The following is a 27,985-nucleotide window of genomic DNA, read 5'->3' on the forward strand; positions in this document are numbered from 1 at the left end:
GAATACCAGGAAGTAATTCTCATGCTTAGGAAAGCTCTCTGTGTGCATATACCTAGAGCAGCAACAATAACCAACAGGGATTTCTTTGTTAGACCAGCTCTAGAATCAAGGGCTCCATTGGTCTTGGTGTCACAGTCGATAAGGATAATATGGAAAATGTGTACATGAGAGTCTGCTGAGAGAAGTCTTAGCAAACACCAGTCTAGAAAATGTGTAAATGTGGTGACTTCACTGAAGGGGCAACTAGCCTGAGCTTGTATTCAGTACTTAGTAAATCAACTAACATGAGGCAAACTAGAAGGCTGAAAGCCAACTGATAGGAGAAGAAAATATTTTAGCTTAATAGTTAGAATAGTTAACTAACTCTCACTCTCCAGTCAGAATAATACTCTTGTTCAGTGAAAAAGTATGGAGCTTTTGCCTTTACTCTCTGCCACTGCAGGATAATGTCTAAAATTCAGCAACCCATACAGGGACAAATACTCTTTCAAACAGAGGGAAGAAAACATCAGCAAGGAGGAATGCAGGAATCATCTACAACTATTTTTTCATTGTTTTCCCTTCATTATATCACTAAATACAGTATAGAGATAAAACACCATTAATTAAACTCATACAAGCTACCATTGAGACAAAGTTGCAGCACTATAATCTGATGTTGATAGTTAAGTCAACTATGCACAGGATTCTGTTTTAACAGATATTTTAGTATGGGAACTGAATGGGAGACTAGACCACAAATGTCCACCAAGCAGTATGCTTTCCAAATACAGCCTGTCCTACATCAGGACAAAGGCCGAAGCACTAGAAATTTTCAAAAAACAAAAGAACTGTTAAGATTTGACTAACAATGTGTATATTTTAAGAAGACTGAACTGCTCCATTTTTAGTCTTTTACACACTTCCAAGTCTATAATTTTGACTATTTTGGAAGAACTGAAATAATTTAATCTTTCAAACCAAAACAAAATGAAATCCAGAATTGCTATAAAGCTTTTTCATTTAAATGAATCTTTCCTCATCCTTCTTCAGTGTTTTCCACCAAGACACTCTTCAGAAAAATTTCTAGGGCCAACAAGTCAAAGAGAAAGAACTGTCTTGACCCTTGTATAGAAGCATAATTTAAAGGAACTTAAAAAGTTCCTGGTCAATGCCTCCATTAAAATATAAGCTTAACAACACTCTGTGAAGTCCCTATTTTTCATAAAGAAAAATGGGAGTTTTCAGTGAAAAAAACCTATAGCTTATTTCTGACATTAAATAGCTAGATTCTGGTACTGAACTGAAAGTGTCTGAAACATAAAAGAGGTAAATGTGGACAACACCTATGAAAGCTCTTACAGCAGAATGAAAACCTTGAAGATTAGGTGTGAGAACAGGATACTGGACTCCAGGATGCCGCTCAATGCCCCTCATTACTTCTTTGTGATCTGCCATCTAAAACAGATAAATAATTTGTATTGATCAGCAGTTATTTTCTGATTTTATATAGCTAATAGAAATTGACTTACACTGTGTTTTTGCCTTCATTAATTTGACAGTTCATACAAAAAGTCTAACAACAAGGGGGTAAAACTGATTTTGTATAAATAGTCTTTTTTAATTTCTTAACTTTTGACTATTTGTGCTGTAATCTTTTTAGATCTATGTGAATACAGAACTGGAGCTAAGACTTCGACAGTGTTCCTTTCTGTGTATCTGTAAAAGTATAATTTGCATCACAAACTGACAGACTTATTATCATGCTGTTCATGAAGTGTTACAGCAACTTTAACTTTGCTTCACTGGACTTAATGGGTGGAATTAACAGAATAATTGAGATTTAAGAAACATAGAAATCTTGCAAAACTCAGCACTCTGATAAATGCAATTTCACAATGCTAAGCATAATTGAACTTGAATTACTTAACACTGTAATCAGAACATTTCAAGACTAAACACCTCTATTCTTAAAGAGACAGCAAAATCCAGATGTCAGAATAGTGCAATGTTTCAATATATTCAGAAGTTTCTTTCTAAAGAAAATACTTCTTTATTATACCAAAGACCAGAGTACTTGTTTTCCTTAGTCTCCCTTCACAAAAGAAAACTCATACATTTAAGATTAAATATACTCCCTGTACTGATGAAGAAGATGAATGAAACACTTATTCACTTAATAAAATGCAGATTCTTTAGAGAAACACATTTTCTTAAAATGTTTTCAAAACAAATATTTTTCAATGTTGTGTACACCTGAAAACAATACAAAATAAAACATATCCCTCTTATTTAATGCCTTAAAGATTCTGAGTTCTAAAAAAAAGAATAGTGCACTTTAAATGCTTTTAAAATGAGTTCTCATAAAAGCAAAGCTCTCAAGCAAACACTACTAAGTTGGATTTCTTTTTCTTTCCACACTGGTGAAAAGTATTTGGAGAAGTACCATGTAAAAAGATATTTGAACTACAGAGCTTTCATTACTCCTTACTTTCAGCAGATGCCTTCCTGATAGCTATGCAGTACCTACAATTGTAAATACATGGTATTACATTATACCACAGTATTAACTAAGAATACTGCTTGTAGCCTGGCATCTTCCTGTCACCAGCTTCCTTCTGTGAAAATGAATGGATTAAAAATATCAGAAAAAACTATGTATTCCTCTTCAAATATAAGCCCAATATGTTTCTATAAGTAAGTGGATATAAGGTACAAAAGGTGTTCTATAGCCAGACACAACTCATTTCTTATCAGGAAATAACTGATAACACAAAACTTTTTGTATTTGCTTCTATGTGAAGTAAATAAGTCTGATAACATCACAAAAAACCTCTGTTAACACCTTAGTTATTTAAGAACAATTTTTCATTCCTTAATTTAATATAAGTAGTAGCTACATTTCTCAGGGCAAAAAAAGAATGTCTGAAACCAAATGATAAATTAAATGGCAAATGCTGGAACTAAATTCACTTTCCACATACTGGAAAACCAAAATGACACTTTTTCAACCAGTATAAACTTGCCAGATCCAAATATTAAATCTGCCCCATTGCTATTTTTCCTGTACGTAAAATCCCATCTTTGCACATATTGCATGTTATAAGATTTTAAATTGTAATAAAATATTTATTTTCCCAATTTCTTTAAAAATAAGCTTCCTAATAGTAGATATTTATAATTTTTGGCTGTTTATGTTATAGGTGTGGGATCCTGTTTTATATGGCACCTTGCTACTGTGGAAATTTTTCTTTCAGGTTTTTTAGTAAAAAAATATCTTTGCCAAAACCAACAGTGGATGGGAAACCATAAAAAATTTAAAATACTAAAACAGAAATAAGTGCATGAGTGATCTAAACAACTGTAAATTCTATTCCCATGACCTATGAAAAAAAGAAAGAAAGAGCAAAGGAAAGACAAAGTCAAGACTGCACTCTCTGTCAAAGCAACACCATCTTATCTTTTAAATAATTAAAAAAAAACATTTAAACTCCAATTAAGCCATTAAAACAATGTATTCAGTAAATGAATTTGAGATAAGAAGGGATTGCTCATTTTTTCTAAACTGACAAACCTGTGCTAAATCTGGTACTCAGAGTGGCTCACAGGAAAAGGAAATAATTAAACAAGAAAGGAAGAAATATACCTTTGCTTTAGACATATTCTTCTAACATTTGAAAAACTACATTATTCTCTGTTGCAGTAATTGACAAAGTGTGATGGCACTTAAGACAAACTTAACCTATTCCATTTTAGCAGACAAGAGATCACTGCCCCTGCATTGATGCCAAAGAAATTCTGCACTGTCACTCTTCAGCTTTCCTATTACCTTCTTCTAGGCTTTTCCCTGGTGACCCTGAGAACACTGAAATAAAGCAAAGGAGTCCCTCAGAGTGCTGTACAATTTGCTTTGTTAACTCTTGAATAAGCATGGCTCTACTATGTTTTTCTCAGAGAAAAGCCCAAAATACAGTCCAGGCCCAGGATGTATTCTCAGTTTAAAATGGACAAACTTTATCTACATTTTGTCAGACATGCAACACCCAACAGACATTGTTAAAACTGAAGTATTTTCTCAAATTAATTAACTTCTTGTTTTAATTTGTAAATTACTTGTATGCTCCTTGTCAAATATAAAGTGTTCAAATGCTTCTGTGCAAACAAGTGTGCAGTTTCTTGAAAAATAGTTTAAATTACATAGACAAGTACTGACTTATTCCCATATTTGCAGGAACTAATTAATTTGCACAAACAGGCGCTAAACAGTAAACTTCAGGACTAAGCCTGAATTTGTAGTGTTAAATCTCAAATGGAAATGTGGCACTCCAATGTCAATGCAGCTGTGCTGCCAATTCCAGAAAGGCTAGGTTTCTGCTGAATTCTACCAAATATAAAAATTAATTCTGTAAAAATAACAAGCAAATTTTTATGATTCATCAAAATTTAAGTGAAGTTGTTGATAGAGTGTTAGAACTCCAAAATAAGTAATGTGCCTAACTACTACTACATATACAGAAGCCCCAAATTTAGATCTTCCTAACACATTTGCAAATGTGGAAAATCACATTTCATTTAGAGAAAAAGAAAATAACGTATACTACTTTTCTTTTTTACATCAATGACTTCTAGTTTTAGTAGAGCAGAAAAGAAGTAGGAACAACATTAAATTGTATTAATGATGTGTCACCATCCCAAATCTTTAGTCACAACTGAATGTTACATAAATAAATGGAATGGCATTTAAATTGAAATAGTTATGAATAGAGCTGATTCTACATACCTGAGGCACCCATTTGGATGAAACAAAACTGGTCACTTCTATTGCAGGCAGGCCTGTTTTGGAAAGCTGGTTGATTAACTCAATTTTTATATCAGTTGGGACTATCACCTATAGATATGGAGACATACTTTAGCAAAGTATTTCATACATAAGAAATTTTTTGAAGTGAAACGTTCCCTGTATATAAGCAATAATTTTTATAAAATAATGGACTACGCTTACACATTTTACCGTAACTCTGTTTCCTGACAGTAGGAAGCATAAGGAAGGTATAACGAAGGTACTAGGCAGATTACATGATCTTACTCCATTTTCTGTCCATCACAAAAGGAAGCACTTCTGTGTAATTGGTTATAGATCCGGCCTCATTATTTGTTATTAATCAAACACTAAACTACCAAGAACTGACAAAGGAAATATTAACAGTGTGACCAGTTGACCAGTAAAAAATGGGAGGAAAAAAGCTCTACAGCTGCAGCAGAGTAACTCTATTCTGTTAATACCACTAACATCTCTGGTATCAGTAACAATTATATATGTGAGCTTATCCTCCTGTTCGTGGAAATAGATGATTGTTTCTATACATGTACCCTACAATCTCTTTCAATCTACTTTCATGCTTCCCTACCATCCTTCAGGCAAATAATGCTATCAAAAGAGTAATATTGTTTTCCTGTGTCTCTTTAGCAGGAAGCATAAAACCTATTTTACTATTCCTTCTACATTAACACCTGAAGCAGAAACACAAGTTACAAAGATAGCCAGTGTTTCATAGTGTTTACCAATTATGTTACGACAGAATGTTATTGACTGACAAGACAAATTCCAGTAAAATGAAATGCTGAGTAACAGAAAGGCTAGTTAGCCAAGTATAGAAATAAATTATATTATCTAAAAATTGAGTAAATAGGAATACACTTTCATTCTAATATAAAGGTAAGTTATCAATATGAAAATAGATATATTTAATAGTACAAAATGAAAGAAACATAATTAGCAGGATGTACATGTTCTACACAATGAAAATAACACTAACATCCATGTCAAAGCACACACACAAAAAAAAAAAAAAAGAAAAGTTACCTTCTCATTTTGTAATCCATCCCTTGGCCCAACTTCTACAATCTTTATGTACTCAGGCAGTCCAGATGCTTGAGGCTCCTGAAATAAAAATCAATACTGAAAAATAAAATCAGTAAGGCCACCAAGATCAAAAGGTACAGCTTGTACTTGTCCTTTCATATGATTCTGGGTATAAAGTCATATTGTCAACATTGAGTTTGCTCAGCACATTCAAAAATCTGTGAGAACATGTTCCACACCTTGACCTAAGGAATAAAAATTAAAACCAGAAGTTAGTGAATGTTCCACTGCTCCTCTGAGGTCACAAAGGTTTATTAAAAATGTATATAGAACCATAAATGAACATTGAGCTTTACAGTGAGAAATATTTCCATTTCAAAAATCTTTCCAATGAACAATCCAGTCCTCCAAACTTGTAACTGAATGTTCTCAATTTAACTTAACAGGTACTTCTCTGTAAACGCTTGCAAAACCTGGGTATAAATCTGAAAAGAACATCGCAGTCAGGAAATGTTAAAGAGATTATTAATGAAAATTATTTCTCTGATTGAAGATGAAGGTTTTAAAAAAGGATTTAAAGGTGAACAAGGAAAGCCTCCAGTAGATAAGAAGGAGAATTTTTCAAGTGTAAGAGCAGTTATGGAAAGGCAGGAAGCTGACAGGGACAGGAGGGAAGGAAGGCAGCAGTAAGGTCAAAGGGCTAAGGAGAGCATGGGGAACTGGAGGGAGAGAGGAAGGAGAAATGAGAACAGGAAAGCAGGTGAAGGGAAATGAAACTTCCTTTTTTATTATTTAGTTGCTCTGTGATTGAATCAAGTTGACATGTGTGGCAGTTATTATAAACTGGGCCTATAAGTCCTGAAACTGTTCAGAGCAGTTGGCTGGATTGAACCCCAAAAGCTGTGTGCCCTTAAAAACAGATCCATGGCTAATCTGGGGCACGTTGTCCATGCTCAGGAGTAGACAGGAGAGACACAGGCAGCTTTGCCAGGAGCTCTGGAAATACCGTTTTCTGTACTGCACTGAGGACAGAAGCCAAACCAGTTCTCCATTCCAGTGCTTAAAGCCTGAGCTGGGATTAGCACGAGCTATCTGCAGGACAGCTGCTCCACTCCCCACCACCTCTCTCGGGAGTTTACCACCACTGGAAGGGTGACGCTGTCAGCACAGAGGGACAGCTCCTGTCTGTGAGAGTAACAGCTCCCCTAGACTGGAGACGCTCTGTAAATACAGCCACTAATCCCACAACATCCACAACCAAAGGAAAACCCCATATTTTATTCCCCCCGACCAGTATCATCAAAGTTATTTATACCAAATGGCTGCTAATTTCTGCTCAATAACGGAAAATGAGCATGCCTATGAGCACCCTTGGTTTCTCCCTGCATTCTTGGTGCCTGTGGGCAGTTCTCTGCAGGACTTGCCAAAATACAATAAATATATTTCAGACCATTTACTGTGTATTTATCTGAGCCCAGTAAAAAGAATAGGAAACAGCTGTATAGCATCTATTTGATCACATGGAACATCTGGTAAGTTGAAACTCTGTCAGGCCCTGCTAAGCCCACACTCACTCACAGTACAAACCTACTTAAATGTGAAGGTAAAACCTTCACATCTGCTGCATATTGTTCCTCTTAAGTTATTTTCACAAATATGGCACTGCTTCAGCACTACAGGCATAAATCTGCGTTATTTCATGATTATCAGATCCTTCTTGTTGCAAGACAAATGCCACAGCTGTGCTATGAGTGAAGCTGTGACTGGAAAATAAAAAGAGCTAAAATAGATTATGTGAACTAAAGCATAATTTAGAGCATGAAAAATGTCCATAAAACTTTGGGAGCAAAAGCGTTCATTTTCTAGGCCAAATCTTGTAAATCCTATTTAGTGCCTACTGTGGCAAAATTTTGTGGAAATCAAGAGCTGTACTTGTCTTTTCACAACAGTTCACACAGCCACATCAGGTGATGTCCACAGCCCTTGGAGTTCATAGGGGTCAAAAGTCTGGAGGGGATATTGCAGAAAGGCATTCAAGTATTGGTTTTTATTTTCTGTCTGTGTTATTACAGATACACAATCTCTTTGAACCATAGTCCAAGCCTCTCAGCCCCTGATTTTCTCTATAGCCTTCCTGTTCACTAGTCAGACTCAACTTGAATTCACTGTTCATGGAGTGAGAACAACACTGAGAACCACATAGGGAATGACTCCCACATACTGGAAACTGAAGGCAGTACTATAAACAAATCTGTACACTCTTCAAGGTGATGAACTAACAGCTTAGAGTAAACTTCTTGGCTCTGAGTCCGGAGGAGTCTTGTTTTGCATTGTATTTAATCCAACTTTATTTCTGGTACACTGATTGCTCCTATCTTCAATGTCATTCAGTTTCTCCTGTATGGCATCCAATGTTGTACTGAAAATGTCTCCTGTCCTTCTATTATCAGCAGATATTACCAACTTGATACTTTCTTGTGAAAACTTTTGGACTAATATCATTGCCTTATTTTAGTACAAACATGTATTATCTCAAAAAAAAAAAATTAGATTAATGCTACAGAAGAAAGATGTTTTTAAAAAACACAAGAGGAACTCCACCAGCAATATCTTTCCAGTCAAATAAATCTGCTCTCAACATTATCTCCTATTTCCTCCTCAGCCAGTTTCTTATTCATCTCACACATTCTGTTCTGACCATCCTTCTCCCCAGCATAACTAATAATTTCTCTATTGCTGCATTGCTGAAGCTCAGATAACAAGCAAGTCAAAGACAGGCAGAATACTTAGGGTCAGGTCCCTGTATTTATATATTTTATATATAAAATATATATTTTATATATTTTACAGTCCATTTCTGCTGGATAGAACACAGAAACAAATTGGAGACTATAATAGTATGTGTACCATCTTCTGCTAAAGTGACTCTAGCATTTTTCTATGCTGTGGCCCAAGCTGAATCCAAGGAGTAAAGGAATCTCACCTGTCCTGTGAATGAATACTCAGTAGCTAGCTGTTGGGACATTCTTCCAAAAGAGAAAGAAATATGTACTTGACAAAGCTGCTGGGAAGAAAAAGGAGATTCCACTTTCTAGGAGGTTTTCTGATCACAGCACCACACTTGCAGAATATCTGGACATTACTTAAATAACATCTGAAGAAATCACCTGAACCACGAGTCATATTCTGTGCCAGGCTTAATGCCATCTGCATTCTTCAAGTGCACAGAACACACTGAAGTCTGTAAGAACTTAGGCAGAGTTTAAACATTTCTCTGTTTACTACCTGAGGCACCTGAGGCACCAGACCTCAACCAGGACTTGGGCTTCAAGAATTGAAGGACTCATTTCTCCAAACTCTAACTGGAGCATTTCAAATGTACACCACACCCTTGGGTAAAAGGAATGATTTCCTGAACCAACAAGACCAACTTAGAGAATTTCAACATCTTTAAGTATGGCTTTAAATGCCCTACAGATAATAATTAGAAAATAGAAATAAATAGAAAAATGCAAACCAGTTTCCATATTTTAAATGAATGAGAAATGGTAAACTTTGCAGAAATACACAAGTACCAATTTTAGTACTACTAAATATGTCAGGTACACAATTTTGTTTCAGAAAAAGTATTTACTAAATTGAACTATATGAACTATTTTTATGTAAAAATATATGAAAAGTAGCAATGGCAAATACGAAGGGGTGACTGCTTATTGAATAATACAGGGTCTCTGTTAAAAAGTAATGACCACCAAAGCATCATGTTTTAAATATCAAAAAGGAAATAGCTGACATAAAAGACTAAGAGCCTGGAAAATTTGTTTTTCCATGTATCAAGCCTTGCCAAAGGAGTATAAAAAAGCATATAAAACCGCAAAAAAAAAAAAAAGCCTCCCTCAAAACAGAATGCAGCCAAAGAGTATTTTTAAAAGAAATAGAAAAAGGAAAACCAAATCATTTAGCTTGAGACATTGAATGACAAATTTCTGTACGGAAACATTTTCTCTCAACTATAAATTGCTGCAAATTTAGGTTCATTACAGAAAACCCTAGTAACTTTTAATTAAAGCAGTAGAATCTCCCTAATGTAACAATAAATGTAAACAAATTAAATAAATGCACTTTTTAAGCTCTGTCACTACTTCTCCTTAAGGTGCTGAGGTTCTTTCAGCCTTCTGATTTTAATTCCATGAAGGGCATTTATAAGGGCAGAAACAACAATGGCAAATATTATCCAGAGTTTCTCAAAGCTAACTGAAAAACACAAAAGCAAGAGAGAAGGATCTGGAGGTTCATGTCTTTTCAATCCTTCTAACCAAGCAAGATAAAGCTCTGCTTGCCTTTTCCACAAGGTGGTGTTCTGGCACAGAGGACACTGAACAAAGGTAGGTCCATCTTGTACAAAGAATTACTCAGGAAAGCAGTTTTCAACAAGAATCAGCAGGGAGGTGGTATCATAACTCCATAATGTATACCTGCAGTGACATGGAAAAATGCCCAAAAACCAGGAGAAGGCTCTAAGATAAATAATATGGTTGCTGGAAGGAGAACAAAGAAAACTGATCAATCTTCTGAACACATAGATGTCTCTAAACTTTACAAGATACAGAGGAAATAAACAGGAAGAAAATAAAATCCTTGTTCACCTAGTTAACACTACTAGAAGGCAGATATAAAACAGATTAATTCCCAGCTTAACTAGAGAAAAAATGGAGAAGATTCAAAAAACAGTGGGATGCACCTGAGCAATATCCCTCAGTAAAGATAAACTGAGTATTCATTCTAAAACTTCTGCTGTATGCTGCTGACATGACCACCGGGAGAAGAGTAGCCATGAATGCACCATGACTAGCAAAAACCCTCAACCCCTGAGAATCTTTCATCACATGAAGTTTTCTTATTACATCACTCCACATTCATGACCTGAATGTTAACACAGACATACCACAAACAAATCAGTTACAACAGAGTACAAAATTGCATTGAAATACCACATGCATTTCAATAAAAGCAATGTGTATGATAACACTTAGGACTCTCCATATTGTTTCTGATTCTGACTGACTATGAAAATGAAATGGCAAAACAGATCCTGGGCTATAAACTAGGATGTCATAGATAAAACAGTAGCCTGGCACTTAATGAGTAGAAATATTGGGACTTACTACTCCAAAAAATAATTCAATCAACTGGAGATTGTCCATTGGAGAGCAAAATATAAAATCCAAGCAAATAATTACAGAATAAAATTAGTTAAGTGCAGAGTTAACTTACCTGGAATAAGCCAAATAATTGTCAAGGTCAGAAGGTTTGTCTGAGCTCATGAAAGAGTAGTGATTTACATATATCAGGAGATTGTCTGAACTGGGAGAGAATTCAGGGATTTCTAGAGTTGTAGGGATTTCTATGGTAAAATAATATACCTAATATTTCTGTCATTTGCATTAACTATTAAATTCCAATATAATCTGCTAGTATACTACTTATTGTTGCAGGGTTGTTTACAAAAAAAGTCATTCATATGAAAACATAAGAAATGTGATTTCAAACAAAAAGGAATCGAACTGAACTATGCTTTTGTTGCTGGAGTGGCCAGTTGTTTGATCTAATCTTGTCTACAAAGAGGATTTTAATGGTAAAAGCAAAGGTGGAAAAGTGCAAGTAATATTAACTAATAAATAAAGAAAAATCTATTACTTTCATTTAGAAAATAGAAATTAAGATTTGGAAGAAAAGAATTCTGTCAAGTATTCTGATGATATGGCAAATCAAAAGATAACAAATGACATTTCTAAGGAATGCCCAAAAGACTGATAAAAATGTTGCTGTGTTAAGAATACTATTCTTACATGAAAGTACATTCAAATCAAGCTCAGTGACACTACTCATGGACATAGTTACAGATTCCAAAAAGCAAAATACCATCTATATATCACTATTCCTTTTGAAAATCCTTTACAACAGGTCTTTCAAAGCCACAGCAGGCAAGGTAATCAGATCAAGGTTAAGAAACTTCAGCTAGCATCAGTCCAATGAAGAACAATGACATCATGACAATGAAGTCATTTCAGAGCATCTCTTTGGAGCAACTGGCATGATCTCTATTCTTCTGCCCAAACTACAGCTTAGAAGCAAATCAGACCGACTTAATTCTTGCCTCCTTGTTTTCCCATGACTCCTCTGTAAACAGAGTATTCACATAGATTCAGACCTAGACCCATGGACTGACTTTGCAGTTTGACCTTGGATCCCTCTCATCACTTTGGACCTGCCTGACAGGCACAGGGCTGCATGGCCGACTCTTTTTACCACCACTGGACTAAAGCCTGACCATGACTCCCTGACCTGTACTCACAGCTGTTACTTGGGACTTCCCCTAACACCACAAACTCACCCAATGACCTGTACTTATGCTTGAACCCCTTCTAGGTCACCCCTCTAGGATACCACTTTAGGCCTACCCTTCTCACCCAACTAGGCTCCTGTGGGTCTGCCTGGTGACCTGCCTGTTACTAGCCTCACATTCCTCCCTTAGGAGGAGGAATTCTCCCTTTTCTTTTCTTCTTCAGCCTATTTCTCCCTTTCTTTGCCCCTTCCTGTCAGTTGCACTTAAAACAAAAGTGTAGTAGTTGTTAATGCTTAGCACCCTAAGGATAAGCTTTGTTGATGGAGGCCAGAAATATCACACTTTTCAGATTAGAGTAGCAGCACTCATAAAATACATCTGAACATCACTGTTTTGTGTGTTAACTCTCTCTGATTTATCTCCTTACCCACTGGAGGCTACAGCTATGCTATGACAGTAATCCCAAAGAATAATGTTTTATTCACGCAACAAACAAGGGTTTGACAAGAAAAAATACACCAAAATTCAACTAGTAGTAAAAGAGTTCTGTCTGATACACATACAGAATCATGTTTATAAGAGAGAAAACTTAAGCATAATATACAATTGTGCTAAATCACCTATCACATAGACAACTGCCACAGAGGTACTAAGTTTGCAAACCAATTTCACAGCACAGTACTTCCCTGGTCTTAGCAAAATGCAATGAGATGTAGCAAAACAAGTAAGGAACTCCTTTCTATAAGAAAGAAAATTTCTTTCAGAAAAACACATAATAGTACATTTTCTAGAGCTACAGAGTTCATAAATCAATATAATCTCTGTCTGCAGGAGTCTGAGAGAGGGAACAGGAGGAATTCCTCACTTCCCAGACTATTTTCCTTTATATTAGATCAGAAGAGATCAAGTCTCACGTACTTTGGGTGAAACACCTGCTGATTATTTTCTATGACTTGTAGTTTACTCTTTTGCTTACAGTGAATGTACTTAATGGATGGGAAACCAGAACCTGCAGCTGCCTCCAGTACACAATTTACCTCATATAACCAAGTGAAGTGAACTCAGCTTGAACTATGAACACACATAAACTGAAAGCCTGGAACTGTCTGTTTTGTTTAATTCAGAGTGTAGTCATACATTTGAATATATTTGGAGGGGTCTACTTTCACTTTTATTTTAAAAGCATAAAAATAAAATGTAGTAATGATACATTTTTAAATATATGAGAGAGTGAAGGTTGTTTTCTGTTGTAGTTTTCAGATACATTTTTAAATATATGAGAGAGTGAAGGTTGTTTTCTGTTGTAGTTTTCAGATAACATCATAGACTAAACTCATGTTCCCTCTTAGGTTATTACTAATTTTCCCCTTCCATGAGGAAGTGCAGAGTTCAGAAGTAGTAAACAAGCTTAAAGATTCTTCACTGGTTTTTAACTGTGTTGTGCGTTTGGAATGCATTCTGAAACTACTACTTTTAGTCAAACAAATGACGTGTTACCATACTTATCTTGCAACAATATTATTCTGTATTTCTTTATGGCTTTCTCAGTTTCTTCATAAACTAGATTTTCTTCTTGATCTCTCCATTACACTAAATTTAACAGTGTTTCTTTCAAAACTGACAAGCTACACTGAACTACTACAGCAGGTAAGTGTTTTTCTGAGTAGCAGGATATAAAGCCATGAATTGTTAGCCCATATTCTTTAGCTTTAATCCTGATTAAGTCCTTGTTTTGTAACTTTTCATATACTGCTTTAACCACCAAAACTGTACAAAGCATAGATATGGTGAAATGATAGCACACAACGTAACAGGTGGTGTTATCTCAGGGACACAGTAAAGGCTATGATGGACAAAAAATCAATAAAGCAGTATTTCCCACTTTATATAACAGTCATGAGCAAAATCTATTCATATAAACATTCACAAAGAAACATATTCAATTTTACATAAAATACAATTACTAGTAGTATTTCAAATAATATAAATAACTATGGGGAAATATAAGCATATAATGATCAACATTTAAGATTTAATATTAATTTAGACATTTCACTGTTATTTTTATAACTCAATAGAAGCAAAGCCAGTAAAAGTATACTGGAAAATATTTATGAAGCAATTTTGATGTGCAGATAGTTACAGACCCCCAGAAGTTTTTCCCTTTAGTAAAGCAAAGAGAAGAAATGTGAATTATATACATTGAATTATATACATTACACATTTTAAATTGATCATCAAAATCATGAGAGTCCATGTTACATTCCAACTATGCGGCCAAGGACAGCTTACTACATGTCTAAATATAGAGTCGCACAGACATCTCCTGTGGTCATAGCTTAAAATTTACCTAATGCAAGCTCCAGTGGGTCAGAAAATTCCACAGGTATATGGCAGGCTAACAAAACTGTTCTGACAGCTCTTCAAAGAAGGAAATCTCAGGAACTGGAGACTGAGTGTCTAAAAGACATGTCCAATTCTCTGCTATGATGTTGGATGTTCTTAAGAAAAAAAAGCAGCAGCATTACAGGACAAACAGAAAGATAAAATCAAGCCCAAAGATTGTTCACTACCTTTGAAAACAAAAAATACCTTCTTTAATATTCATGTCTATATTTTACAAAAATTCATTCATAACCTGGCAACAAAAACAACGGACCACATTTGCCAAATAATGGTCTCTTGGATGAGACTGAACTTTCTGAATTATCACTGACAACTTGACACCTTCTAAAAATCATTTATTGCTGTACTCAACAAATTTAGAGTACATGGAATAGCAGAGATCTGAATACTCAAAGTACAGTCAACAGTTCATGCAACCTAAAAAGGCACATAGATGTGCTGTAGTCACAGACAATTTTTGATAACTTGAAAAATAATGATCAAGGAATCTATTAGTAGTGTCAGGTGGTAGCAGAGACAAAGGCAACCACAGTTATGTTACAATGAAATCAATAATAAATGGTACTAGAGACCTCTATTATTAACAGGAGGCAAACACAGCCAGTCACTTCAGCAAAAATTAAAAATGTATTTTCAGGACGTGGTGTATACATTACCTTTTTCTATTTCCCTAAATGCTTCCCTTGGCTAACAAGCAGCATTTCTCCATTAACCAAGCTGATTTACAGCCAACTCACTTTCATCCATATCCCTATCTTGGTCAAAGCCTGGAAAAGCAATTATACTCTGCCATCTGGGCTGGATGAAAAGGATACAGAGAACGGAGATCAACAGCATACTGATGACACTGGAGCCAAAACCTCCCACACTTTCCTTTACTATTATTTATGGTAATAGTATTATGGTGTGTTCGGTGTTTTACAGGCAAGACTAAAGACAGAATTCTAGAAGACAGAAAGAGTGGTGTTTTTCCACACACATTGAAAAAGCAGAGGCATGATCATCATTACAAATCCAACATGTGCAAGTAATTTGCTCTTTAAAATACTTTGGGATATCAGTGGGGGCAGGGGGGAATGAATATACTGCCTATCCACTCTATCAGGTAAGTCTCTCTAAATAACTCATTGTCAATAAAAGTGAGTTATGCATAGATCCTTAAGAATTAAAATTAAAAGCTGAAAGTAAATCAACTGTTCTCCATTACTACTGCAACCAATGTCATCTTCTGTGTCCAAAGGCTGGGCCTAAAAGATGAAGTAAATAATGAATTTAAGTACAGGTGGCCCACCACTATGTTTTCCATAGCTCTCTTTCCAAAAGATACTGATTAAAGTGATAGTATTTTAATGGCTATTTATTTCATCTCTGTTGGCAAGTCATCCTTCAGAAGAATTTGAGATTTATAAAGTTCTTTAGGAAAATAACATCTGTAAAGCATTATCATAATAATTTCCCAATAATGGTAACTTTAACACGACGCCATTAATGAAGTTTTAAAAATCTTCCATTATCACTACCAAATTAGTCAAATGTGAGCATATTTAAAGAATATAGTTTTCTTCCTATTTAGCTGAAAATAATTAAAGGCATTAAAAATTTTCTTATATGAAATTTAAAAATTATATAGTGGAAACCTGAAAACATTGAAGTGGAACAAGTAGAAGAAAATATACTGGTACTGGAGGAACTATGAAAAAGACAAAATCAAATTGGGAATATATCACTTCAGACTGTTTGAGAAGATTGAGGGTTGTCATGGCAAAATGAATCATGATATTTTCCAAATTTTATTGCTTTAACTTCTAGACTTTGCACATTTAGGAAGTTTGTTTGGCTTTTTTTTAAGCCTCCATATTCTGAATAATAAAGTGCTCAACTGATGAGAAAGAAATTTATGTAGTTTTAAAATTGGTAATAAGACCAGTATTAACTAAGGACAAAAAAAAAAGGGAAAAAATATCTAATAGTACTAATATTAGCTGTACTTTCATTTTACTGTGACACATAAACTTAACTGAGGGATTTTTCCAACGACTGACAATAGATAATACTAGTTATGGACTAAATGCCAATGCAGCCAGACCACTCATTAAGCTCAAAATGTCCTGAAATGTTCTTAATGATAGGACTCAACTGGACTTTAAAAATCCTTAAGTATCTACATAATTTTGTCTACAGGTGTCCTAGGTATCCTGGTGCAGTCAATGTATATATTCACATAAAATGTCTTAAGGTTATCTCAACACAGCATGCAGGACACAGGACCTGTGGCTTTTTGGAAGTTGGAGATAAAGGAGGATATTATAGGGCAGCTTAAATGGCATCATCAATGAAAACCAGCCAGCTAGATGAACCGCTTCTCAGCACTGTCAGCAACAGCCAAAAGCTTATCCAACAACACAGCACAGCAGGGGCACAGGTCAGATGGCTAAGTACAGGCACCCTCGTGCATTTAGGATGCATCTGACTTGACCTCTAGCAATTGAGCCAGAAGGCACGAGTCTCCCGTAAATCCTATTCAATACCTGCCAATCCTATAAGCCATCACAGCTACCTTACGCATCTCACATGGCACCAGACAAGAGTGCTTAGGAAATTGAATCAAATAATGAATATCAAAAAATGGCAGGGAGACAAGAGAAAATTCTCAATCACCAGTTGATTCCTCTCTGCATAGCCAACAGCCAACTGGTTTAGTAGCTTAACTTTCCAGCATATTCATTCATCCCATTCTGGCAAAAGTGATGTGCCAAGGCCAATGAACTGGCCTATACCCTGTCTTCTTTTCCCCCAATAAAATATTCATGTACACTGCTTTACTTTCTATGAAGCTAGTATATAGTTCAATTCAAATTATGTTTCCAGGGTTTTAAAAATTCAGCTGTGATCAGCTGTGGATTCTGTTAAATCTTTTCCTTAATCCCAGAGTTCCACATGATATACCTTCATCACTTACCTTGTTCCTCCATTTCTCACATACTAACACCTACATTTAATCTCATCTTAACTACTTGCATTAAAAGTAAGCCCTAAAGCCACATACAGTTCCTTTCCAGATGCTGCTGTTGAATTATTTCCCTATGGGTTTCACCTAACTTTCCGGCAATGTCCTCTGGCGCTTCCTCTGGCGCTTCAGTCCACACATCTTATCCATTCAAAGCCTTTAAACTTCTTTTTCCAAGAAACTCATAAACTAACACCTTTATTCCCATACAAAACAGCTAACATCTGTGGACAAAAAAACCCCACTCAAACAAAGAAGAAATGTCTACCCAGTACAATTTTTTCAACAGTGCACCTTTTGGCAGTTTCTGCATGTAATAAATCTGTGTTTTTGTTGCAAGAGCTGCTGAGAATGACTCTCATAAGAATATTTAATCCAAATAAATTCAAATGTAATGTCACAATTGGAGTAACTTTCATTCATTTACACCAAACTGTAATATAAATCACCATTTAACAAGGGAATTATCTAAAAATAATATCAGCTATAACAACATTCCAATAGTAAATATAATTTCCTTCTTATCACCTGTAGCATCTTTTCCATCTTTTGCAATATGAGAACTTCACCACTGACATGATACCTTGCCTGAGACCCCTACAATACCTAACCCAGTTAAGTTCTAAAAGTTAGGGAAAAAGTTATGAGCTGATTACTTCTAACTGTAATAACTTTAGTTTGAAAGGCAACCCTTAAAACTGTCCCTGGAAATATTTTTCTGAAATGTAAACCGTGCATTTAGCAGTCTTCCTCTGAAGTGATTAATTAAAATCCAGATAATAAAACATGTGTCTGAATAACATCTTATGCAATAAAATTCTTATTATTCATTGTACATTATGTCCCTATTAACATATTACAAAACAGAGAAAATTCTTCATCTCTAGTGCACTGCTTAATTTTAAGGCGTGTGCACCATTGTGACATTTCTACCCCAAAAGGGCTATATAAGCGTACATTAACACAGCAGTAATATTTCCCTTTTGCTGAAAAGCAAAAATGCTGAATTTGTTTTATGGGTATTTAGCACAGTATGAAAGTCTGATTTTGATCATGCTCTTATCTCAGAAAATTCTGATCAATCAAGAAAGCAACTTCTCTCAGAATTCCAATATCCTGATGAGTTTTCCTAAGTGACAGAAGATAGATGGATTAGATAGACAGAGAGAACCTTTTCCTCCCAATTTCTGTGTAAGTTTTATTCCCACTGGTAAAATTATTATTTTTGTGTTCTAGCATTTTCTGAGGATCAATTAATTGATGAGCCTTACTGAGTGCATAGTACTTCATAACTCTCTATGTCGAGGTCCACATCTGCATTATCATGTGCACCAGCAAACTTTTAAGGTGGCACATTTTGCCTAGCAAGTTCACAATACCACACAACATCATCTCTTTCATACTTCATCTATCTTTTTAAATGTAAATTTGCAGGAAAAGAAGGATGCTAAAGAAAATATTGCTTAATTTTTTAAATGAATGTTTTGTTAAATGAATGAGAGAGCTAAACAATAGAAGAGAATTCAACACAGCCTGAAGTACTAAATAACTACTTTTCTGAAGCTCTTTAAACATAACTTCTTTCACACTTGACACATTAAAGATTCTCAATAGCCTTCAGTTCCTAAACTTTCAGAGAACCATCACCTTGTTTAAACACCGCAAATATGTATGTAGTGAAAGAAGTAAGGATGACAGGAACTCAGCTTTATCTCTGGACTGTACCTACACTGCACTAGTTTCTTACTGCACACTATTCACCTATAAACTGAAATTCAAACACACACTTCCATAGACATGTGAATCTTTCAACACAGGTGCTGCAGGAGTTGAAGCTACCTTTTTCCTCAGAAGCACCAAAAAATAGTCTTATCATTAAAATGTAGAGAAAACAAGTAACTTCATCCTAGGTACCCAGCATGCCACCCTTAAGCATTCTAGGTACTCAGCATCCCTTCCAAGTGGAAAAAACCCAACCTAAAAGCCACTATAGAGACAACAGTTAATACTTTTTATTAGTTACCATATCAGAAACTTAAAAACCAGAAAATCTGATTAATTAGGAGCAGTAAAGGTTGTGCTTTATGAAAACTTCTATGTCTGACCAGCTGGTAGAGTAATCTTCTGAGGTAAGATTCCCTTCCAAAAACTAAAACACAGAGGATCCATGACTTGTAAATAAGAGTCTTATTAAAAGATATTCTCATTTATTTCAGCAGTAATTAAACTGGGATCTGATTGATCTTCGGCAATTCACTTACCTTCACTCCCAGCCAAAGCAATGAGAAAAGAATGATCTCAAGATGCATGAATTTTAAAATGATTATTTGACGTGTGGGGTGTCTTAAATCAATCCTCCTCCTTGAGCTGGCATGAGAGGAAATGAACATCATTGTACCCATATTTAGGCTTTGAAGGAGATGGAGGTGGGAAAAGTCATAAATAGGATCTCAGCAAAAAGCCAATATGGGGTCTGAATAAAAACTTCCTGTGCATTTTTTTAGTTCCCAAATTTGCAAAGCAAATCCTTTACAGTACTTCCATTTCCTTCCAGTATTTCTTTTATTATAAAATTTTAAATTCACTTAATAATCCCAGTATAGCATACATCTCTATCAACTAAAGAGCTCCTGTTATCCATCCAGTATTTACCAGCCAATTAGGTCAAACCTACACTTTACCAGCTTCTGAACTTCTAACATCCTGTTTGGCACTGCTCACAAACCAACTACTCAGCCTTTTTGGACCTTCTCTCTTCAACCTCCTTGAGATCTTACCCTGCAGCATATAAAATACCTGACTGAAAAAATTGTCATGAATCTAGTGACTGCATATTCTGAAGAGGAAACTCAAAGAACACTTTAGAAAGAGCTCAGCATTGCACTCTCCCTACTCCAGTTAAATTCAGTGGGAGGGTGTTTTATTTAGTACCTTCAGTGTCAGCATGTATCATATGTCATTCATCATTTGCAAATTTAACAAGAAAAGACAGCATGCTGATAAAAACTTAATACATTGCTATTATTTAAAATTAAATTATAATATCTTCTACTTTATTCTTCTATTTATTTTATTATATATATTTATATATTATATTTATATATAATATATAAATGTATTATTTATATTTAATAACTTTGTATGCTTTACATCTTATGAACACTAAGAAAATAAATGTTCCTTGGAATCTGCAACAAAGGAAAAAAAATGGTCCCAGTCTTGGGATATTCTTGTAATGTATTCACAGAGAAAAAGATCCATTTAATAAGTTCTATATTGACAAGGCCTCTGCATACAGAAGAATACAGAAGGGCTGGAAGAATGTAGGACAGGAAACCAGGAATTTCATAGTCTCTTAGTGATCAATTATTTGGTCTTAGGTTATATAAAAGACAACACAAGTTCAGGATGAAAACACAGTATGAGGAAAAATGTTGGGCAAGGGAAAGAGGGAAGAAAGATCTTTGTCCAGTGAAATTAACATACTTTCTCTATAAACATTTCATTCATTATCTTTAAATAATGCAAATATTTGAAAGAGTTAAGAAACAAAAACTGCAACATAAAGTCTAGGAAAACTACATTGTTTTTTCTCTACTTATATACAATTTTCATCAGGGTAAAAAAAAAAAGGGTATAAACAATGATGAATGGTAATTGTCATGGCAAACTAATAAATTTGCAGTATTGTTGTCAGCAATTTTTACAGTACTTTTGAACTAGATAAATTAAATTTAAAAATGAAAATAACCTAAATAGTTATTTGATTAGAGCTTGTAAATGTTAATTTATTCCTGGAATATATAATTAAATGGAGATAAAAAGAACATGTATATATATAAATACAGTATGTCTCAAATGAGTTGCTCTGAGGTATACCTAAAAGACTCAAATAAAAGAGATCTGCTGTCTCCTCCCAGGTTGCATAATACCATATGCCTCATTTTTTATGCTGTAATTTGAATCAAGAATCAAACATAAGTAAGACATACATAATTGTCATATGGACTGTGGGATTTATTGTTATTCTTGAGTTACTTTAAAAATAAATTTAGGAGGTTTCTAGCATACATTTAAAACATGACAATCTGTTACAAAATCTAAACTAGCAGATTAAAACTGCAAAAGTAAGACACTTGTGTGCATCTCTTGATCCAAGAGTGTCATGCAGTGATGAGATGAGGGAATCTTAGTCTGTGCATTCTTAGTCTGGATATTTAGGCACGTAGCATATAAATCATTGCAATCAAGGCTCTGAAACAGAAGTTAGCCATCTAAATTAGAGGACCCAAGTTTTTGCTCATTATTTTATGTATTTAGCACCTAGCATTTCTGTTCCTCTCCAGATATAAAACTTTCCAATGGTAATATCCTGAATAACTGTTAATGATTCTGGATATTGCATTCCATATGACAGCCTAAGTCTGTGACAGAAATCCTACAACATAACATAGCACACATAAGCATTATTTAGACAGATTACACTTCCTAGAGTCCCAGCTCCATCTGGCAGAATAAGAGACTAGAGTCTTATTTTTGCTTTTTTTATTTTAAGTGTAGGCAGTCCTCAACAACCCATATGAGTCCTAATATATTTTTATTTTACTATACCCCTTAGTACACCAAGCTAGTAGTACATAAATGCAATGGTTTAAGAAAAAGATGCTTACAATTTAGCTATGTTTATCCACTACCCTCTTGCAGAGCAGGATTCCCCAGTTTGAAGCAGTAGATGAATACTCATGCTAAAGTTGACACTCTGACCTTAACAAACTATTGTAAGCCACACAATGTAATTTAAAAAAACTAGAGATGGGATTATCTCTATTTTAAAATATATAAATATCTAGTCTTCTATTCCTTATTATACAATCTTTGAAAGTTCTTAAAAACAAAATAATTTTCACTACTATGGAAACCACATGATATAATCCTTTTAGTAACCATAAGTCATATCCTCACTACTGTGATTACAAAGCTCCTAAAGAATTCCACCAATTGATAATTTGTTTTTAAATTTCTACTTTATATTTATTATATGGACTGAGTATAAGTGTGTGTTTGTGGATAGCAACATCTTCCTTTATTTTAAGCAGCTAATTCCTCTTCTTCCCACCCTGCCTGCACATCCTCCAGGTTTTAACACTAGATATCAAACAAACCCAAGTGATTTTACATTTCACCTCCCTTTCCCAGTCAATGTTCCCAAACAATGTTCCAATTCCAGTGGTGAAAGACCTAATTTATCCCAGCTGGAATTGAATTTCTTGAACATGACTAACCAAAATGGAACAGATACAGGTTCTTTGCAATGGCATCAACACCTCCCTGTTTGACTGGAGATACTTGATCTACTCTATCTGAGGACCGAACTTGATTTTTTTTAACAGCTATATTGGCAGCTCATAGTCATCCTATGATTTGTGAAGACTCCAAAGTTCTTCAATCTCTTCTAACAATAAGGTCAAAGTTTCTAGTTTGGCTTAAAAGTCTCAAAGCACCTAATCATTCTACATCCTTGAATTTCATCCTGGTCTTTTGCACTTCTTTAGCCATCCAGCTCTTTCCTGCTGTGTCCTTAGCATATTCCTAGTGCATCAAAATTCCGTTCTAGCCTACATGAAAATATAACATTAAGTCTGTAGGATAAGACCAATGTCAATTACTCTCAGACCATCTCTTCTCCAGCAAGAGGGTTCCTGCTAACCAGAGGACACCAGCAGCAGATAAACACCTTCCCTGCTGCTCAGCCTGAGCATTTCACAAAGCAGACCACAAAGTACATTACACACTCTGGTCAAATCTTGTGAGTCACCAACGGAAATTACCTTGATCGCTGCAGAAATCTCCCCAGTACTGCAGTATCTACAGCCACCTCTTTTCTCCATAGATACCAGCACATTTTACAGTTCTGATATAAATCCACGTCTTTAACAAAATCTTGTGTACTATAGCTCTTATTTAGTAAAAATGAACCAGACCTTTAATATTAAGTTAATCAGACCTGTTAATAAAAACCATATACATTGTGGTAATGCTAAGAAAATGAAGCTGAACTGTCTTCCTTGTATAAAGCATTACAGAAGCGTTCTGAAGCAAATGGTTAAGAAATTAAGCATATGGAGAAAGATGAACACACTGCAACAGGAATGTGATGTCTCATTGACCAGTCAGGTGTTCAGTAATTTTTTTGATGCATTACAGTCTAAATAAGACCGAAATAGGTATTAGTAACTTCTAGAAATAGGTAGTAGAAAATTCTATTTACTATTTAGCCACCTAGCCAAATTACCTATTACTTTTCATTTCTCCTTTTTAATAACTTTACTGCTCAAGTAAGTCTATCTTTTAAAGTCAAATATTGTTCTAAAAATACTGTGGGAGACAGCCATGGGGAAGACAGGGCCGGGATGCCTTGGGAAAGCAACATCATTCGCATAGGGTGAGAGACTGGTGCAACTTCCCATGATTCCTCGCTTTTTCAGGCAAATGTATGGTTGTTGGTCACCAGTTGTTCACTCCCCAGTTCTAGAAAATACTGTATCCCCTGTTCCCCCATTGGTCCTCCCTGGAAAACCATTCCCTCCTCGCTTCCCCATGGGTACAGGTCAAGTTTCCCCACTCCAACTCCTCCCCTGACTCCTCTCCCCATTGGATGATTTGTATCCTGACCCTTTTCACCTCCCATGTTCCTGGCTCTTTGCCACCAGCTCCTTTCAGCAGAGGTTGTGTTCCTGCCCTACATACTCCTGCTTCTACCCTGCCTCCTTGGATTTTTACCTACTTCCACCCTGCCTGGACCCTCGGATTTCTCCTTAATAAACCCTGCTGGAGTGTACCAAGAGCCCTCTCGTCATTCTGGTGAGGCTTTCATTACACCATCCGGGCTTGGGCGTCGTGGGCTGGGGGAGTGGCCGAAGCAGGCTGGAGCGGAGATGCTCTCGGTGCCGCAGGCACCCCGACAGCACCTGCCCGGGAAAGCTACTTAAAGCCACCTACAAAACACCACAAAAATAGTTGGCTAAATGAAACAAAAAAAAAAAAAAAAAAAAAAAAAAAGGAAAACAAAGACTAAGACATCCCACTATTCACTTTAGAACACATTCTTTCACCTCCTGTAGAGCTTCAAGTGGTTAAACCTGGACAGGACTACAAATTAGTCAGCACAGTATAAAACCAAATTATTATATAGTTGGGGTCTTTAGACAAAATAGAATGATACAATTTTTTTAACAAGAGCCCTGGCAGCAACATTTACATTTTACTTGGTGGTTAAAAGAAAAATCCTGAGGAACTCCTGAAAATATTTCAGCAAGTAAATAAACTCTTTATTTTTATCAGCCATGACAACATTATTTCTGGGAAACTGTTCTTGTACCGAAATCCCTCTTCTTATTTTATTCCTTAGTGTACTCTCATAAATATCATTATAGTGGTGCTGCAATAACTATCATGCATACACTGGTCATAAAAAAAAAACAAAACAAAACAACAAACCTTTTACAATCATTACTTGAGCCAGTATAGTTTCTAGATCACATAACAAGAAACACTTATTTTCTTGAACGGGATTGGTATGGAATGCACTTCTATACAAGGAAAACCTTTGTGGGTTGTGTAAGAATCCACGTGAGAAATATGGACATTTGAAGAGATTCATGTAAAATCACAGCAAGGTAATGCAGAAGCAAATGTAAACAATTACCAGCTCTGGATTTAATTAGGCTACTATGCAGCTCACACCCACATCATGTTTGCTGTTTACTGATGAAGACATCCTTCTGTATCCTTGGACAAAGAAAAATGGTGATGAAAATGAAAGAAGAGCACTGCAAAAAATTAAGTAAAATGATCCATTACAATAAAGAAAACCTGTTTTTTAATCTACTATTTTCTGAGAAGATGTTAATGATTGTTTTTGACTGCAAACCCACTCTGTTGCCTAAGACTTTTCAAATGCTTCATCTGATAGGGGGAGAGAGATTGACACAATCAAGTGGCATATCAAGGTATTTTGAAGGAATCTTTTACAAAATGTTCAGATATTTTGAAAGGAAATGATGCACCAAAATGTAGTGAGGGCATGAGAACAGAATTATAGTGCTTTGCTTCAGGCCTAATACATAAAAGTCCATTTTATTTTATTTATTTATTTTACTTTATTTCTTTACCATTAAAAAAAATCCACTTAAAAAAAACTGATTTCTTTCCCCAAAATTTAATGCTGGATAGACACTATTGCCAGGGAAATACGATAGCTGGAAGTTGTATGGGGCTTACCTATACAAAGCCCTATGCTCACAAGGTTGCTTTGGGTGTTCCATATATGCATCTTTTGAGATACGAGGCTCAGAGCATCTGAAGCAAAATTAAAATGCTGCCAGTTCTCATACCACTGAGAACATTTTTCATCAACTCTCCACCTCTGAAGTCACGTTGCTACATAGTAAATGAATTTCACTTCCAAAGAGTGGAGCAAAATGGAAGATGATCCCACTACCTATCTGAAAACAGAAGAAAGATGCAACAAACAAGAGCTGCTCTTAAAAAGAAAATTTAAAATGTATTTAAGTACAGTTTAAACTATTTTGTTCTAGGCTTGGCTTATGTTTTTAAAGGTTTGAAGGACTGACTGATTACTGGAGCTGGAGTGGACTGAATGACTGTTCAGAGAGGATATGCTGGTAACTTTGCTTCAGTTCCCCTACGAAGCCATGTTTAGGACAGTCCTGGCCCACGCTGTTGATTTGGCAGTCTGCCCGGGCGCCTCAACTAACCTGCACTCCCTGCAGCCGCAGTCCGCACCTGCTCACGGCTCACACACAGGAGGGTGAGCAGCCACCTTCACTCACCCCTCCGTGACAATCCCCCGGCTCTGCCTCCGCACCCCCACGGCTGCAGTGACTCTTCCTTCGACAGCAAATGCGCCCGCCGCACTCGTGGGAGCAATACAAGCTGCATGTAGCAAGGGCAGTACCGCGGCCTCGCCCAAATGCGTCTCACCCTGCCATTTTATCATTTTCACACAGGGGAAGATCACGCGTGGCGAGGACAACTGCTGAGTGGGTTTGCCATTGCCTCACTGCTGCCCCAGCACCACCCACCTGTGCTCGTACTGCCTGGAACACGGTGTAACACCGGCCGTGTGCTGAAACACAGACCAGACACACCCCAGCGGTGCGGGGCGGTGGGAAAGGGCCTCTCCCGCTCACCCGCTGCTCCGGGCAGGACGGGAGAGGGGAGAGACTCGGGAGCTGCGGGCGGGCAGGGGCAGCAGCGGCGCGGTGGACGCGCCTGAAGGGCGAGGGGGCGGCGGTGCCCCGTCCTCCCTCTGGTGGCGGTCGCGCCCTTTAGGGCCAGCCCCGTCCCATCCCTGGACCCGCGCCCGGCGGTACCTGCGCGGGGTGCGCGGCCGCGGGCGGCTCCGCGATCCACAGCTGCTCCTTGAGGAGGTGCTGGTAGCTGAGGCAGTGCTTCAGCGCGGACGGCACCGTGCCCATGGCTCGCCCGGCAGCCGCCGCCGCAGGGGGGGCGCAGCCTCCCGGCCCGCGCGCGAGCGGCCCCGCGATTGGCGGAGCGCGCGCGCCGCCGCGTCCCCTCCCGCGCGGCTGCGGCGGCCGCCGCCTCACGGCCGCCGGCCCCGGGGCTCGCCCCGTGCCTCTCCTCGCCCTCTGCCCCCGTCGCCTCCTGCTCCTCCTCGCCTTCTGCCCTTTCGCTCCTCCTGGCCCCCGCGCCTTCCCGGCTGAGGAGCCGCGACTGTGGGTGGCCGCGCTCGCTGCGGGCTCGGCCGGCGCCGCAGCAGCCTGCAATCGCGAGGCGTGCGTGCGGGAGAAACCGCTGAGGAAAGCCGGGAGGGCCGAGCATGAGGACAGCCGGCCGTCCTGCCCCACTTGCCCCTTGCCCCGGGACACCGGGCCCAGCCTGACCTGGCAAGGCTTTAGGCAGCAGGAGGGGAAGGGACAGGGCTGCTTCCAGACCGAGCCTGTTCGGCATCCCTGGGTTGTGCAAACGATGCGAGATAAACCAGGTCGTGCTCGCTCGGGCGTCCAGGTGACACGAGGCTTCATGCACACACTGGCATTTCTGCTTTCCATTTAGGTAGCAAAGCCTTAGAGCTTTACAAATGTAATACTGTTGAGGTTTCAACAGCTCTTTTTGCAGCAACAAGTTATATTTTGTCTGCTCCCTTACATTCATAGTAATGGATCATTTTAGTGTCAGCCTACTTTCCAAACTCCTCTCAAGCAAAAATTGTTTCTGGATCATTCATTTTCTGGGGTATCAGGGATATTTTGTTAAATTTATTAACCTTTCTGTCAATCATTTTCTGCAAAAGATTATCAGATTTATCACCAAGTTTCTGTTTCAGTTGTTCACTGATAGA

At 37.1% G+C, this 27,985-nt stretch overlaps 1 protein-coding gene across 5 annotated transcripts in view; it reads right to left on the bottom strand.

Moving 5' to 3' along the window:
* The window catches only part of HMGCLL1 (3-hydroxy-3-methylglutaryl-CoA lyase like 1), a 74,844-nt gene extending 47,661 nt beyond the window's left edge, over positions 1–27,183 (bottom strand). The window contains exons 1-4 of one of the 5 annotated variants that reach the window (XM_068183679.1): positions 26,997–27,183; positions 5,843–5,920; positions 4,760–4,867; positions 1,342–1,437 (exon numbers count right to left, since the gene is read on the bottom strand). In XM_068183679.1, coding sequence (XP_068039780.1) covers positions 1,342–1,437; positions 4,760–4,867; positions 5,843–5,920; positions 26,997–27,101 — 387 coding nt within the window. In that variant the 5' untranslated portion in view covers positions 27,102–27,183. Of the gene's footprint in view, positions 1–1,341; positions 1,438–2,470; positions 2,601–4,759; positions 4,868–5,842; positions 5,921–25,881; positions 26,071–26,996 lie in introns of those variants that run through there. The other 4 variants (XM_068183674.1, XM_068183677.1, XM_068183675.1 and 1 more) reach the window with 4 other exon arrangements.
* Positions 27,184–27,985: the final 802 nt, after the last annotated feature.

This window comes from Anomalospiza imberbis, chromosome 3 (genome assembly GCF_031753505.1).
Source record: "Anomalospiza imberbis isolate Cuckoo-Finch-1a 21T00152 chromosome 3, ASM3175350v1, whole genome shotgun sequence".
Lineage (NCBI taxonomy): Eukaryota > Metazoa > Chordata > Aves > Passeriformes > Viduidae > Anomalospiza > Anomalospiza imberbis.